The sequence below is a fragment of the Arabidopsis lyrata genome (genome assembly GCF_000004255.2).
Source record: "Arabidopsis lyrata subsp. lyrata unplaced genomic scaffold ARALYscaffold_3, whole genome shotgun sequence".
NCBI classification, from domain to species: domain Eukaryota; kingdom Viridiplantae; phylum Streptophyta; class Magnoliopsida; order Brassicales; family Brassicaceae; genus Arabidopsis; species Arabidopsis lyrata.
Window position 1 is genome coordinate 3,826,926 of NW_003302553.1, and position 14,180 is coordinate 3,841,105.

The window sequence follows — 14,180 nt, forward strand, 5'->3', positions numbered from 1 at the left end:
AAAACCCCAAAACGAGAAACCCGTTTCTGGTTAGATTTGACGTCTTCGTTTACTTCATTCAAGAAACTAGCTCCCGCCGCCGGAAAATTCGCTATTTGTCACGACCGTCACCGGAGGTTTGTTGCGAGCAGCTTCTCTCTCTTTCTTTCTTCACCTGTAGGTTCTGTTATTTGTTTTGTTGGGAAATGAACTGAAGCAAATTTCTGATGATTACCATTTTCTCCGTTCTTCTAGGGTTTTGTTTTGGTACTGCTTATGTCGACGGAATCAGAACGTGTTGAATCAGTCTCAGAGGCTAGTGCGTCGAGGTTTGAGGTTGGAAATGATCAAATGTCTGAAACCCTAGCTGGTCAAGCTCAGGAGCTGAAAACATATGGAGATGATAAAGAAGGATGCGGCAACTTAGCTTCAGCTGGTGATAATGGGATGGAGAAAGTAAATGGATTTACTGATCTGGAGAAGGAAACGGAATCTGTAAATGGAGGGTTAGATCTAGGCACTGGAACCGAAAATGTAGGTGGAGAGAGTAACGAAAGTGAGAACAAGGTCCTAGTAGATAGCGAAGAGGTATTGATGGTAGAGGGTGAAAAAGATTCTGCTGGGATGGAAAGGGAGCTTTTGATTGAGAAGGAAGTGGAACCTGACATGGTCTGTTCTCATGGCGCTGATCTCAGGGATGTGAAGGTTTCTGATAGTGAAGACCTTGGTGAGGATAGAAAACTCGATGGCTTAGAAAAGCAAGGAACAAAAGTTGAGGATTTGGATGTTGTATGTTTTATGGGTTTAGAACCGCATGAGAGCAAGGATAGAAGTATTTTGGATGATGATAATTTCCTTGTAACTGCGAAGGTGAAGATCTCTGACTCAGATTTGGTTTGGGCTAAAGTAAGGAGCCATCCGTGGTGGCCTGGACAGGTGTTTGATGCCTCGGCTGCAACAGACAAGGCGAAGAAGTATTTCAAGAAAGGAAGTTTCTTAGTAACTTATTTTGGAGATTGCACCTTTGCTTGGAACGATGCGTCACGGGTAAAGCCTTTTCGACAGCACTTCTCCCAAATGGCAAAGCAGAGTAGTCTACCTGATTTTATTGATGCTATTGATTTTGCTTTAGAAGAGGTATCAAGACGGATAGAGTTTGGTTTAGCTTGTTCTTGTATCTCAGAGGAAGTCTATCAGAAGATCAAGACTCAGAATATAATCAATCCTGGAATCCGAGAAGATTCAAGCACAATACACGGTGGAGACAAGGTCTCAAGTGCAGTCTTCTTTGAACCTGCAGACCTTGTGGGATATGTGAAGCGTTTAGCATGCTCTCCTATCTATGATGCTACTGATGCGCTGCAGCTTGTAAGTCAGAGAGCACAATTATTAGCTTTTAATCGCTGGAAAGGCTACACTGACCTCCCTGAGTTTGTGACACTCCAGGGGTCAGTAGAGTCTGCACCCAAGATTTCTCCTGCAGAAGAGAAAAGTAGCTTAGTGGAAGTCTCTGATCTTGAACCGAAAAAGAGTAAACAAGTTTATACTAAAAGAAGAAAGACAGAAGTCCAAGATGACTGTAAACACGATGGAGTGTTTGAATATGAAGAAACTACTGTTCCAAAGAAAAAGGAGAAAACTTTGGCAGAGTTCATTGCTGAGAAACGCTTAAGCAGACATAATAGGAACACATCACATGAAAATTCTGGTAAAGTTCCGCATTGCGAAAAGAAACGCAAGGTTGTGCAGTCAAAAGTTCCCAAATCCACGAAAAAGATTAAGGAAAACCTGCAAACAGAGGATCCAGGATCACCAATTTCTCACAAAAATGATCGAAAAAACAGTCTGTCTGCAGGTGATAAGATAACACCAGAGAAAGCTAGAAAAAGTTTCGGAATTGGGGCAAGCATATTGAAAGTAGCAAACCAGATGCATTGTTCAACACCTACAAGACTCATACCTTGCAGTGATTCGACCTCCAAAAAGGCAGCCAAGAGCAATGGCAATGGAAAAAGTCTTCAGGAGAAACCTAAAGCCGAAGCATTATCTGCAAGAGAGATTTCTCCTTCAACTAATGAAACACTTTCAAGCCCTCACGCTGCTTCTGTTACCAAAACCCCAAGTGGGAAATCCAATTCCATCAGCGTAGACCACCAACTATCCGGAGAACTTGAACAGGTCATAAAGGAAGCTCCTAGTACTAACCTTGTGGAGGACCCGATGTTGGAGTCTAGGGACTTGAAAGACTCTGCTAAAGAGCAGATGGTACATGAGGATAAGAAAGAAGCTGCAAATATTGCGGATGAGAAAACTATTATTAAGGACAGCAATCTAATTGGGGAGAAAATCAGTGGCTTGGACTTGAAACAGCAGCCAAACAAGAACTGCTCTGATAGTTCCAAGGAAGATGTATCTGCAGAGTAGGAAGGCTCAGCATCAGCGCCTAACCCACTAATACAGATTTTTTAAAAATCGTGTCCGGTTCTTGTTAGTACTTAGTACCCAAGAGTGGAATATACCTTGTAGCTGACTTCTCTCTTTCGAAGTTTAGAATTGTATGATTTGATCAGAGTTGAACAAACAAGTGAGAGAATGTTACAAAGTTATTTTTGTTTCCAGATTTGTGCAATATAATGATCAAGATTTCATTTGAATCCAAAACAAATTATGAATTTGAATAAAAGAATACATGAGGGTAATTTGAATCCAAATTCCAAAACAAACGAATCAAAAACAAGATTAAACTCAACTCCTCGTACAATGAGGAAAATAGAATAAGAGATATCACTGAATCTTGAAGTAAAACATAAAAATGTCTTCAAATATCAAAAAAATCCATAAACAAAAGCTTGAGCAGTAGTAGAGCTCAAGACCTAGGCTTCTCCTTCTTTTCCTTGAAAAGGGCCAAGAGTGAGACACCAGAGACCTTCACCACTTTGAACCTAACTCCGGGAATATCACCGACAGCATGACCTTTACGCCCAAATCCAGCAATCAACACCTCGTCCTACACACAACATCAATGAGTCAAGAGATTGGACAAATTAGTAAGAATATAATTGCTACTCAAAGTAGTTGTCATCTAACTTACATTTTCTTCAATGTAGTTCAAACAACCATCATTGGGGACAAAGGCAGCAATCTTTTTACCATTCTTGATCAACTGAACTCTAGCACACTTACGGATAGCAGAGTTAGGCTGCTTAGCCTCAATACCACTGCATAATCAAACAAAAGAGTCTCATCAAAGTCAAGATCTATACTACTAACAAAATCAACAAAACGGTAAATATAAATATGTTTATACAAACATACATTTTCTCAAGAACGATTCCTTTAGCGTGAGAAGAACAAGCAAAAGGCTTCTTCCACTCGTTGCCCTGGCGAGACTTCTTGTAATACTTGTCGGCCCACTTCTGATTAATCCGGTGCCTCTTCAGCTTGCGCCCAGCTCCCATACCACGTGGCTTACTTAAGATATTCAAAAAAAAGATATAAGAAATTGAGAAACCAAGGGACATTTCATCAGATGCCCAGAAAATCAAATACGTAACATATAAAACAAATTCGGAGTTGACAGAGAACATAAAGTCAGAATCTAAATATACAAATACTTTCAGCTTTGGCAAACACAAGAGCAGTGGCGGACCCAGAAATATATTTTACCAGGGTCACAAAAAAAATTAGTGATTTTAGATAATGTGAATCATGTACTTTATTACGGAAATATATTACACAAACATTTAATATATTAGAAAAAAATTAAGTTTTTTCATAATCAACAAAAAGTTATACTAAATCCTAAAATTGATATAGCGATTTTCGAGACTAAGAAAAAAATAAACATAATTATAAATAAAAAATACCAAAACAGTCAGTTTGGGGAGTCGAACATGGGTACAAAGGGTTTCAAAACACAGATTCTAGCCAAATATGCTATACAGACTTTAGACTTTTCTATGCATTCACACATTTTTTAATAATTTGACCAGGTCAGGTGACCTCCCCATTTCCTTAGTGGGTCCGCCCTTGCACAAGAGGAGAGACAGTAGTAAGGACAAAATCAATAATCATAATCTTAATTTCCACATTTCAGACAAATAACTCCAACATTTATAACGAATTTTTGCAACTTCGTAGATTCAACATGGTAATTAACAAAACATTCGAAACAAATACGAGTTTCGTTAATCCCACAGAACTCAGTGGTGAATATGAAACAAGTCCTGCCACACAATGTATGTTTCAAATCCACCGGAATAAAAAGAAACAACAAATCCTAAACGCGAAATAACAAAAACACAATCGCTTATACGGAGAGATGAGATTGAACACAAAGAATCTATGAAAGGAAACCGTACCCCATATTGACGACGGCGCGAGAGACAAAGTAGAGAGATGAGCTGAAACTGCTAAAGGCGCGACCTTTTAAGTTGTTGAGATTGAGAAACCCTAATGTTGAGGATACTTATATAGGCATGGGTCAACCCTCCTGGTTAGGCATTAACCGGTCTGCAATAATATTAATTAATACGACTAATGATTATTTTTATATTTAGTTTATTATATTTGGGCCTATCATGAAGGCCCATCCATCACATGTTATTAACCCAAATATTATGCTAACTCCTTAAGGTATTCGCTACATTAAACATTCCACTTTTCCAGTCCTAGTCACGTGCACGGTGCACCTACTAGCCCACGACTCCCACACTATCCGCCACGTCAGCAAGCCCCTTCCTCCTGTAAGCGAAACCGGTTGTAGCAGGTAAAAGGCACACAAAGCTAAGCATAAGGAAGCGCACGACACGCACCGGTTCAGCCGGTACTCTGCGTCAATAAACGACATGCACGACCGTCCATTTTCTTAAAAGGGCGATCTTGATCTGACGGTCGTTATTTGTTTATTCAACCGGTAAAATACAAAAAAAAGAAAAGGATCGTCAATGGCGGACTGGAGTAAATTTCTTTGACAATAAACCAGTCCAAAATCAAGGAAAAATATTGAAGAAGATAGATTGGTGACGATGATGATCAACGACGTCTAAGCTGTTTCTGCGTCATTTGGTAAGAGAAACTTTTGTCTCTTTCGATTTCTCTAATGCAAAACAAATAAAAAGAGAGATTTTGATTCGTTATTGAAATTATTCTCTTTGGGTTTTTTAATTTATTTAGAAAGAAGTAATTTTTAAAATAGAAAAAAGTGAGCTTGAAGATCACGCTTGTAAAGGTGTCAGTTTGCAGCTCATTCTCGCCATGTTCTTCTCTCTCGCGCTCTTTGTGTTTTCTTCTCTTTGCTCATAAACACCACTTTTAATGTATGTCCAGGTCTTCTTCTTCTTGCTCTGAAGAGTTGTTTCGTACTTGGGATTTAGGGATTTCGTTTTGACAATGGAGGAGATGCCAAGAGGAGTGCCTACGTGGCAAGACGAGTTTGCTAGTCTCATGGACGGAGGTTTACAATACGACGGATCTCCGATTGATCTGACGGCGGATAATGAATCAAGGTCAAAGAGTTCGGGTTTCGGGTCGGGTTCTGGATCCGAATCAGTGGAGAGTTTGAAGGATCAAGTGACGGGGTTTATCAAGTCTTGGGGAGAAATGCTTTTGGATCTCGCAATCGGATGCAAAGACGTTGTGCAGCAGATGGTGGTGACGGAAGACTCTTTCGTTGTGCGTAAGCTCCGGAAACCAGCTGCTAAGGTTTCTAAGAAGCTTAGCTTCCTTAACGACTACTTGCCTGAGGATCGTGATCCTGTTCATGCTTGGCCTGTGATTTTCTTCGTCTTCCTCCTAGCTCTCACAGGTATATGATCAAACAGTTATGTGGTTTTGGATCACCATTTTGATATATTTGCAATGCCACAGTTATTCGAAATGTCTGCTAGAAAACTGTGTATTGGGATGAGTCTTTTAGAAATTTCTGGTGTTGTTGTAATATAGTTATCTTGATTCTTCTTATATGTTCGTTTAAGTGGCAGTCTTGATTAGGTTCTCTTTGGTGTAAGAGAAGCTTGTATCCTTTCTCTGACATATCTAACTTTTTAAGTGCAGCATTGAGTTTTTGTTCAGACCATGATAGATCTGTCCCAGTGTTGAAGAAAATCCGTCTGCATCCTACCAGTGCAAGCCGTGTACTGCTTCCAGATGGTAGATATTTAGCTTACCAGGAGCTTGGTGTTTCAGCTGACAGAGCTAGACACTCTCTAATTGTTCCTCATTCTTTTCTTTCCTCTCGGCTTGCAGGTATGATCAAATAAGCTCGATTTTTTTCTAATGTTTGACATCTGATTTGCCTCTAATGTTTCAACATGATCTTATTAAGGTATACCCGGAGTAAAAGAATCATTGCTCAAGGACTATGGTGTCCGTCTAGTGTCATATGATCTTCCAGGGTTTGGAGAGAGTGATCCCCATCGTGCTCGGAACCTTAGCTCATCAGCCTCGGATATGATTGACTTAGCTGCTGCTCTCGGGATTGTTGACAAGTTCTGGTTACTCGGCTATTCCACTGGTAGTGTTCATGTCTGGGCTGCAATGAGATACTTTCCGGACCAAATAGCTGGTACCTTCCATTTTTTGGATAAAATTTGAATGCATATCATTCCACAATTCATGGTTTTTCACATTGTGATAGTTTCAAAGAATGACACAAAATAATATGGAAAGATTGTGTTTTTATCAATCTACAGGAGTTGCCATGGTAGCGCCTATGATAAATCCATATGAGCCAAGCATGACAAAGGAAGAGATTGCAAAAACGTGGGAGCAGTGGCAACGAAAGAGGAAATTCATGTACTTCTTAGCACTTCGGTGGCCAAGTCTTCTTCCTTTCTCATATCGCAGGTCCTTTCTCTCCGGTAATCTCGAGCCGCTGGATAAGTGGATGTCAATGTCATTAGGAGAAAAGGTAAGTCTGTATTCATTAAGTGTCTCTTCCCAAGGTTTTGGGTCTTTGTGATTTCTCACAAGCTAAACCTGTAAATGCCACTTTTCCATTTCAGGACAAACTTGTAATCACAGATCCAGTTTTTGAAGATCTTTACCAAAGGAACGTGGAGGAGTCTGTACGGCAAGGAACTGCAAAACCATTTGTCGAAGAAGCCGGGTTACAGGTCTCAAATTGGGGCTTTAGTCTTCCCGAATTCCACATGCAGAAGAAGTGTAGAACCAATGGCGTCCTCTCTTGGCTAATGTCAATGTACAGCGAATCCGAATGTGAACTTATTGGGTTCCGGAAACCCGTACACATATGGCAGGTTTGTTGAAATCACACTTAAAACCGCCATCTACGTGATCACCTTTGTCGAGTTGTGAGTTACTCATTTTGGTTGTGGTCACATAGGGTATGGACGACCGAGTCAGTCCACCTTCAGTGACTGATTACATTAGCCGGGTCATACCAGAAGCATCTGTACATAGACTCCCAAACGAAGGCCACTTCTCTTACTTCTATTTCTGTGATGAGTGCCACAAGCAGATCTTTTCGGCCATATTTGGAGAACCAAGGGGCTCGGTAGAGTTATCCGAACAAAGAACGGAAACCCATAAACCGGATCAACCAAAGACAGGTCTATCTGACAGTAGCACTACCAAGGAGTAAGTAAACAGGTTATAAAAGAATATAGAAACACGTTGTTCTTGGTCTTCGTTCCATCATGGAGAAACGTGTAAATAACACCAAGAGTCAAGAGATGCTTTCGTTCTTTTTTTGGTTGAAGTTTCAGATTTTATAGGTAACTAAGTTTAGTTCATTTTGAGATCACATTTAGCACTAATAAGAGTGCAAGTGAAAGAACATTTTATTGAAGCAGCTATCTATTAATTGGAAATGCAATTTTACTTCTTGTTTGAATAGTTTTCGGATTCATTGTCTAAAAAATTGAATCTAACCAATCAGACTTTTCTGTAGAATTGAATCTAAGAGAAACAGTCGATACAATTCCACCAGTCAAAAAGAAACTAGAAAAATTATGATCCATGGACATAAATAATACACAATCTTGGTTCGGACCAGCAATGCAGAATGAAGAACATGCTTCACTTTTGTCTGAACAGCTGAAAACTATGTAAAGCCTAATTATCACCCATTAACAAGAAGCTACTCTGAAGTTTATACTCTCTTCCCTCGCGAAAGAGTATCTCTATAGAAACGGCCTTGCAAACTGGCTGCTTCGCCTCGGTAAAAAGCACTGACCAAAGACAGCTTGGTGGTAGATTCAGCAAGCAATGCCTGAGCGCCCATATGGTTATTATGGATATTACAGTTCATTGGGAATGCACCAAAAGACCCAATAGCTTGTTCAGATTGTTTCTATAATCAGGTCACAACCCTCACTCTCAAGTGTCTGTTTAGCTCAATACCTTCGGCATATTGGCAAGAAGAGTGAGTTCTTCAAAACCCTCTTGTAAACACGCGCTGAAACAGTGAACATAACACCTGTCATTACGTTATCTAACTCGACTAGTTGTAAAGCCAGCAATTTCAAAAAGCACAGAAAAGTTAAATACTAATGTGTTTCCCATTTTGGTTATAACGTATAAAATTACACAATTAGATCCACTCTTTGGTCGTGGTAGAATCTACTCATAGATACTTGATTGAAAATCCCAACAATTGATTTGGAACCTAATGTAAGATGGTTTATGAGATTCTTGACTTACCTAAAAAACGTCTGACCAGCTTGGCTGACTGTGAAGAATCCATGCTGATTCTCCCGATATTACAATGTTCCACTAGAATGGGCAGAATTCCTCATTCATATTGAGAGTAGTTCCCACTGCAGGTAAGCATTAGGCATAAACTGAACAGAACAGAACATTGCATATCTCATATTCTCAGTGGAGACGGCGGTGCAGAGACAAGGAGAAGTAACAAGTCAGTACTTGTTATTCAAACTTGCTACTTCCAGTGTTCCTTATGGGTTTGGCTGAAGAGCAAGTCAGTACTTTCTTAAATCGACTTTTCCATTATCTGCAGAAACAAACCAATAAACAATTGTTATACCAGTATTTTGGTTGATCCTGAAAAGTAAAAAATGAGATATATTGTACGATGCTCTGTTTAGTTGCCTAATACTTACCCGCACTCGCTTCCTACTTCTCCTTATTTCTGCAATACTGTCTCCATACTCTTCACCGTGTTTGCTTTCATCAGCTTCACAAACATTACTAAGTCCGTTATCCAAATATGAACAAATCTCAGAGAGTCGTACACCACATCCTTTTATTTTGCAAAGAGAGTCAGTAGTGAAAGTAATCTCTATATCTACTCGATCGTAGTTCAGTTCAGCTAGAGCATCAATGTCTTTGTTTAGAGGAAAACAACAGTCAAAGATAACCAGATGGTTATCCATCTGACGCGGTAAATCAATGGCAAGGTGACAATCAGTGGAATCAAAGGAGCTCCCATCTTTTCTTGTGACGTGACAACATATCCACCTAGGGGTGAAGGAATTAGCTTCATGGGTATCAACCGCGATGCAAACCCTAAATCCGAAAAATTGTTGAGAGAGAGATCTCTGAAGTAGACAGATAGCCAGAGTGCTTCCGGTAGCTCGGTTGGTGAAATATAAAGGGACTTCTCTACCTGGTAAAATCAGGTACTTAAAAACTGATTGTTGAACGAGAGCTTCTTGATCTAATTTGAAGCAGTTGATGAAATTGAGCACTGGTAACTTAGTGTAAATATTGTTTCCTCCCGTTGCTACAGCACTTGGACCGTCAAGCCAGCTAGCAGAAGTCAATGCCTCACAATTTGAAAAGTCAACCTTCTCGAGAAGTTTAAGTTTGGAAATCTTGGGGGATATATATCTTAATCTTTTGCATTCCCGCATTTCTAGGCATATGAGCCTAGAGAAGTTCTCGATCCACCAAGGAACTTCTTTAATAGCTGTTTGGTTTAGAATGAGAAATGAGACGTTCTTTGAGATATAAGGAAAACCCCAAAACCGTGAGCATCCACCGAGATCAAGCCGATACAAAGATTCGAGGTTGATGCCGGCAGAAAGAGCAACTAGCTCTGAGCAAGTTTGCATATATAATTCATTGAGATTCCGAAGAGAAGAAGGAAGTTCCACCCTATCCTCAGGGTATGCAGATGACTGAACAAAAAAAAAAACTTAAAGTTACTGATCATGTCAAAGGATTGTCAACAACTACTCTCAAAATATACCTCTACTCCTTCCCATAGTTTCTCGAGCTTGCTGTTCCGCATTCTGAGCACATTAAGATGTTCAGCACGAAAGCTAGCTGGCAAACTTCGCATTGGATATCCATCCCAACAGAGTAACTTGAGCTTTGGGGGAAAATAGCTGAGGCCTCCTGGTAAGTGCAATCTGACTTGGTTATGCAAGTCCAATGAGTCCTCATAGATTCTAAGAAAACGTAGATTACGCATCCTTTTGAAGGCCCTTTTATCTATGTGCAACTTATCAAACTCTGCTAGACTCAATGATAAACCCAAAACCTTCTTAGCACCCTGAAAGAAAAAAATCGAAGAGATAATCATTATCTTAATTAACAAGCAGTTACAATTTCTCGTTAACATAGTATCAAATGAGTAATCAAAGGAGCACTTACAGAGGTATCATTAAATACATCGCCAATATCCTTAGAATCCACCAGGAATTCCCGTTCTCTGGGCTTGTTGGACTGTGTACGGATGATTTCCTTACCCATTTCTTGTACCAAACAATGTATATGTACAGTACTCCCTCTTTCATGTATGAGGGAGTTATCAATTAAGTTTTTAAGCCCGATATTAACTTCCAAGTCACTATCCGCAAGTAACAGCTTGATGTCATTGGCTTCCATACCATTGAAAAGACATGCAATGTGACAAAATATTGCTTTATCTTCTTTGCTACCTAACCCGTCATAGCTAACTCTAAGTGCTTTCTCAATTTTCCCGTAGGGTCCTTTCCGAAGCCTAGGCAACATATCCAACCAATCCTCTATGTCCCTCCCCCGCAAATACAACCCAAAAACGTTAAGAGCCAAAGGAAGATTACCCGCACCTTTTGTGACTTCAGAAGCAAGCTCTGCAAACCCCTCACGTGGAGAGTTTTGCCTGAAAGCATATTGGCAAAACATCTCTAGAGCTAGTTTATGAGAAGGGGGACCGACCTTATAAATACGATCAATCCCATGAGCTCTTAGAAGATGCTTATCTTTTGTAATCACAAGGATCCTGCTCCCACATCCAAACCATTGAGTTCCACCGACCAAGGCATCTAGCACTATTTGATCATCCAAATCATCAAGTACTATAAGAACTTTCTTGTGCTTTAGCCTCTCTCCCACCGCGCCTAAATGATGTACCTTTATATCCTTTTTATTTAAAATCTCAGAGAGGAAATTTTCTTGCAAATGGAGCTTCATGTTGTAGTCGTCAGGATTGGCTCCCCTAAAAATTTCCATAGTCTTAGATACAAAAGCCCTGTCTATGAAAACGCTGCTTTGGAAGTGACGAGAGATTCTAATAAAAAGAGCTCTTGCAATGGTAGTCTTTCCAATTCCTGAAGGACCCCATAACCCAACCATCCTCACTTGCTCGGATTCCAAGCACAACAACAGACTCATCTTGGCCAGATGATCTTCGATTCCAACAAAGTCAAGAAACTCCATTGACGGTGTTACATTATTAAGTTTACCCAAAACATCATTGGCGATTTCTTCAATCAAGTGTGCTTCGTTATACCTAGTAAAGAAAAAGATGATGAGAAAAAAGACCACCTTCAACAAGGATCAATGAACGATCATACCAGTTCTCAGAATGATATCCATGGATATTAGCTACATCCGTCAAAGCCCTTCTCCACTGAATTTGCAACTCATCTGTTTTGCTCTCGCAAATCATTTCAAACGCCTTTCCAAAGTCGCCAGTCTGTTTCCTGACATGAGAAGGGTCTAAAGCGTAGAAGATTGGTATCACCATTTGACCTTTCTCTTCCTTGCATTTCACGATCTCCAGCAATTCGTTCAAACACCAGCTTGAAGAGGCGTATATTTTCGAGAAGACGACGATCGCGATCCTTGAACCCCTAATCGCATGTACAAGCTCCAGGCCTATCGACTGGCTTCTCTGGATCTCACTGTCTTTGAAACAAGTGATTAATTTGCGATCCAATGCCAAGAGAAGGTGACTGAGGAATGTTCTTCGGACATCTTCTCCGCTAAAACTCGGGAAGACATCGAACACCCAAACGCAAGAGGAAGTAGCCATCAAGATTTACCAAAAGATCAACGGAAAACTGAGATTTTGAGACAACAACCATCAGCGAGTATGGAGCTCATTGTGTTTGGTCTTTGCACCGGGAGGCCCCATTGACTGGGACTTGCACAAACAAAATATCTTCCGTTACTTATTTTGACTCCATTAAAAAGGAAAAATACAATTTACGATTTAGCCATTTCTCCTCGATTCATACACCACTGTGATTGAATCATGCAGCATCCTTGATAAACAGAAAAAATAAATCGTTAACACTTTTTTCAAAGTACACCAAAATCGATGAAGTTATTACATGTTCAAAGAATATGTTCGGCTCGGATCCTACTGATTTTTAAATTTATTTATGATTGAATAATTTTTGCTAACACTTTTTCGAAAACAAAATCGAACTAGATTTCAATTCCAATTTGCTTCCCACATTCCTCAGGTTAGAAGAAACTTGCGAATTCGAACAAAATCTCACCTACATTATACATCAACCTTGATCTAGCTAAAAGAAAGAATAAGAAAAAAGACGTCAATTTTTGATCACCCTCTTCTTGATCTCAGAAACATGGCTTTGTCAATCAACCTCACTAGACGGTTTCAAAACGCAGAACCAGAGTTCTTGGTTTTGCCAAGCATCATGTCTTTGGCTTCATTGATCTTAGACGCAAGGTAATGGCTTCCTCCTGCATCTGGATGATTTGCCACCATCACTCTCCGGTGAGCTTCCTTCACCTTCTCTGCCGCTACACTCTCCCTGTTCAAACACCATAAGTGGCAAACTCATCAAGCTACAATAATGCCGCAAAAACCGCCACTAAATCATAAGCAAACCATTGTATAAGAACATAGTTATGCATAAAGAAACTGAATATAAATAACTTGGCCCCTAGTGCAGACTTATTAAGAACTACTGTGGCATACCTACTGCCTATAAATGAACATTTACCAATCAGGGACCTGAGAAAACTGTAAATGGTTACTTCCAATTCTACCGAAACTGAAGGATTCAGAAAGAATCTCCCCTATGACTAGCCGGAGATCAACAGAGGACTAGTGTGGGAAACCATACTGCTTATTTCTGATCAATTACACAACGGGCACCGAACGTGAACCAGTAATGGTTCCTTTCTATTCTACCAAAAGCGAAAGGAGCAGTACAGGTCTTTGCAAAACTAGCAGAAGAGAAACCTTATTTAAGAACAAAAGTGGCAAGATCACTAGTATCGTTTGTAGTGAGGGGCTAAAGACAGAAAGAAAGGTACCTAACACCGAGAATTAGAGCAGCTTCTCTCCGATTCATAGTAGCTTGGAAACCACCTTCATAGAATTTTCGCATTCTAGGCCTAACTGGTCTCAGCTTAAACGCTTGCCATGCCTCTAATCCATATTTACCAGCATAAGCAGCAGCAGCAACAGCAGCGCCTGCAAGTATCGCTGCAACCTGAAGAATAGACGAGAAGAGAAGAATCTTATTCAATAAACCACAAACTGAGACAAGATGAAACAGAGTTAAACCCTGGAAGAAACATTCTGATACTGACACAAACCCCAAACACAACAGAGCAAAAATAGAAGCAGAAGCTCTAAAAAAGGAGGATTCTTTTTAGAAACCCTAATCGAATCAAAGGGATGCTTTGAGATATCATCAAATTCTTTTCATAAAATCAATCAGCAATAACAGTAAAGAGTGGAAATTGTAGAGATACCCTAAAGAAGAAGAAGAAGAGATGCACGCAAAGTTACCATTGTTGTAGAGGGATTGGGCAAGAGCACAGTGTACTGAAAAGAAACACGATCTGATAGAGAGATAGGAAACAACTGTTCGATTTTGTCGATCGATTTGAGGATTAGGGTTTTAGCTATTTCCTGGTTTGCTTGGACTTGGCCCAGATAGGTCGGTTCGGTTGCGTTGCGTAAACAGTAGTCGAAACCTTCTAACTCCTTTAGCGCGTTTAAGATTTCTTTCGATTATGGGAAA

At 40.0% G+C, this 14,180-nt stretch overlaps 5 protein-coding genes across 6 annotated transcripts; 2 read left to right on the forward strand and 3 right to left on the reverse strand.

The window, feature by feature from the left end:
• Positions 1-4: 4 nt before the first annotated feature.
• Positions 5-2,597, forward strand: LOC9320812. Its single transcript, XM_021030221.1, has 2 exons — positions 5-116; positions 235-2,597. Exon 2 carries the CDS (start codon positions 256-258, stop codon positions 2,401-2,403), a length of 2,148 nt encoding a protein of 715 aa, XP_020885880.1. The 5' UTR covers positions 5-116; positions 235-255; the 3' UTR covers positions 2,404-2,597.
• A 106-nt stretch (positions 2,598-2,703) lies between these two features.
• On the reverse strand, positions 2,704-4,445 carry LOC9318700 (40S ribosomal protein S23-1). Its single transcript, XM_002884700.2, has 4 exons — positions 4,341-4,445; positions 3,295-3,450; positions 3,071-3,197; positions 2,704-2,986 (listed from the first exon to the last, which is right to left on the reverse strand). Exons 1-4 carry the CDS (start codon positions 4,343-4,345, stop codon positions 2,846-2,848), a joined length of 429 nt encoding a protein of 142 aa, XP_002884746.1. The 5' UTR covers positions 4,346-4,445; the 3' UTR covers positions 2,704-2,845.
• Positions 4,446-4,650: 205 nt separating this feature from the next.
• LOC9320813 lies at positions 4,651-7,836 on the forward strand. 2 transcript variants are annotated; one of them, XM_021030223.1, is made up of 7 exons: positions 4,651-5,046; positions 5,355-5,785; positions 6,034-6,225; positions 6,305-6,544; positions 6,672-6,889; positions 6,984-7,238; positions 7,325-7,824. In XM_021030223.1, the coding sequence occupies exons 2-7, from the start codon at positions 5,371-5,373 to the stop codon at positions 7,580-7,582; spliced, it is 1,578 nt and encodes a 525-aa protein (XP_020885882.1). In that variant the 5' UTR covers positions 4,651-5,046; positions 5,355-5,370; the 3' UTR covers positions 7,583-7,824. The 2 variants fall into 2 exon arrangements, with proteins under 2 accessions (XP_020885882.1, XP_020885881.1); XM_021030222.1 differs by having other exon boundaries at positions 4,652-5,046; positions 5,308-5,785; positions 7,325-7,836.
• A 32-nt stretch (positions 7,837-7,868) lies between these two features.
• Positions 7,869-12,299, reverse strand: LOC9318701 (disease resistance protein RPS6). Its single transcript, XM_002884701.2, has 6 exons — positions 11,745-12,299; positions 10,561-11,680; positions 10,154-10,459; positions 9,063-10,082; positions 8,644-8,953; positions 7,869-8,398 (listed from the first exon to the last, which is right to left on the reverse strand). The coding sequence occupies exons 1-5, from the start codon at positions 12,203-12,205 to the stop codon at positions 8,933-8,935; spliced, it is 2,928 nt and encodes a 975-aa protein (XP_002884747.1). The 5' UTR covers positions 12,206-12,299; the 3' UTR covers positions 7,869-8,398; positions 8,644-8,932.
• A 227-nt stretch (positions 12,300-12,526) lies between these two features.
• LOC9320814 (mitochondrial import inner membrane translocase subunit TIM14-2) lies at positions 12,527-14,126 on the reverse strand. Its single transcript, XM_002884702.2, has 3 exons — positions 13,946-14,126; positions 13,465-13,643; positions 12,527-12,956 (listed from the first exon to the last, which is right to left on the reverse strand). The coding sequence occupies exons 1-3, from the start codon at positions 13,946-13,948 to the stop codon at positions 12,800-12,802; spliced, it is 339 nt and encodes a 112-aa protein (XP_002884748.1). The 5' UTR covers positions 13,949-14,126; the 3' UTR covers positions 12,527-12,799.
• Positions 14,127-14,180: the final 54 nt, after the last annotated feature.

Coding starts and splice junctions, on each gene's coding strand:
- LOC9320813 (XM_021030223.1), top strand. CDS start 5,371: ATGGAGGAGATGCCAAGAGGAGTGCCTACGTGGCAAGACGAGTTTGCT. Junction 6,890..6,983: donor CAATGTCATTAGGAGAAAAG/GTAAGTCTGTAT, acceptor TTTCCATTTCAG/GACAAACTTGTAATCACAGA. Junction 7,239..7,324: donor AACCCGTACACATATGGCAG/GTTTGTTGAAAT, acceptor GTGGTCACATAG/GGTATGGACGACCGAGTCAG.
- LOC9318701 (XM_002884701.2), bottom strand. CDS start 12,205: ATGGCTACTTCCTCTTGCGTTTGGGTGTTCGATGTCTTCCCGAGTTTT. Junction 10,460..10,560: donor ATGTATTTAATGATACCTCT/GTAAGTGCTCCT, acceptor TTTTTCTTTCAG/GGTGCTAAGAAGGTTTTGGG. Junction 8,954..9,062: donor GAAGTAGGAAGCGAGTGCGG/GTAAGTATTAGG, acceptor TTGTTTCTGCAG/ATAATGGAAAAGTCGATTTA.
- LOC9318700 (XM_002884700.2), bottom strand. Junction 3,198..3,294: donor GGAATCGTTCTTGAGAAAAT/GTATGTTTGTAT, acceptor TTGATTATGCAG/TGGTATTGAGGCTAAGCAGC. Junction 2,987..3,070: donor TGAACTACATTGAAGAAAAT/GTAAGTTAGATG, acceptor TGTTGTGTGTAG/GACGAGGTGTTGATTGCTGG.
- LOC9320812 (XM_021030221.1), top strand. CDS start 256: ATGTCGACGGAATCAGAACGTGTTGAATCAGTCTCAGAGGCTAGTGCG.
- LOC9320814 (XM_002884702.2), bottom strand. Junction 12,957..13,464: donor GCTCTAATTCTCGGTGTTAG/GTACCTTTCTTT, acceptor GTGTTTGAACAG/GGAGAGTGTAGCGGCAGAGA.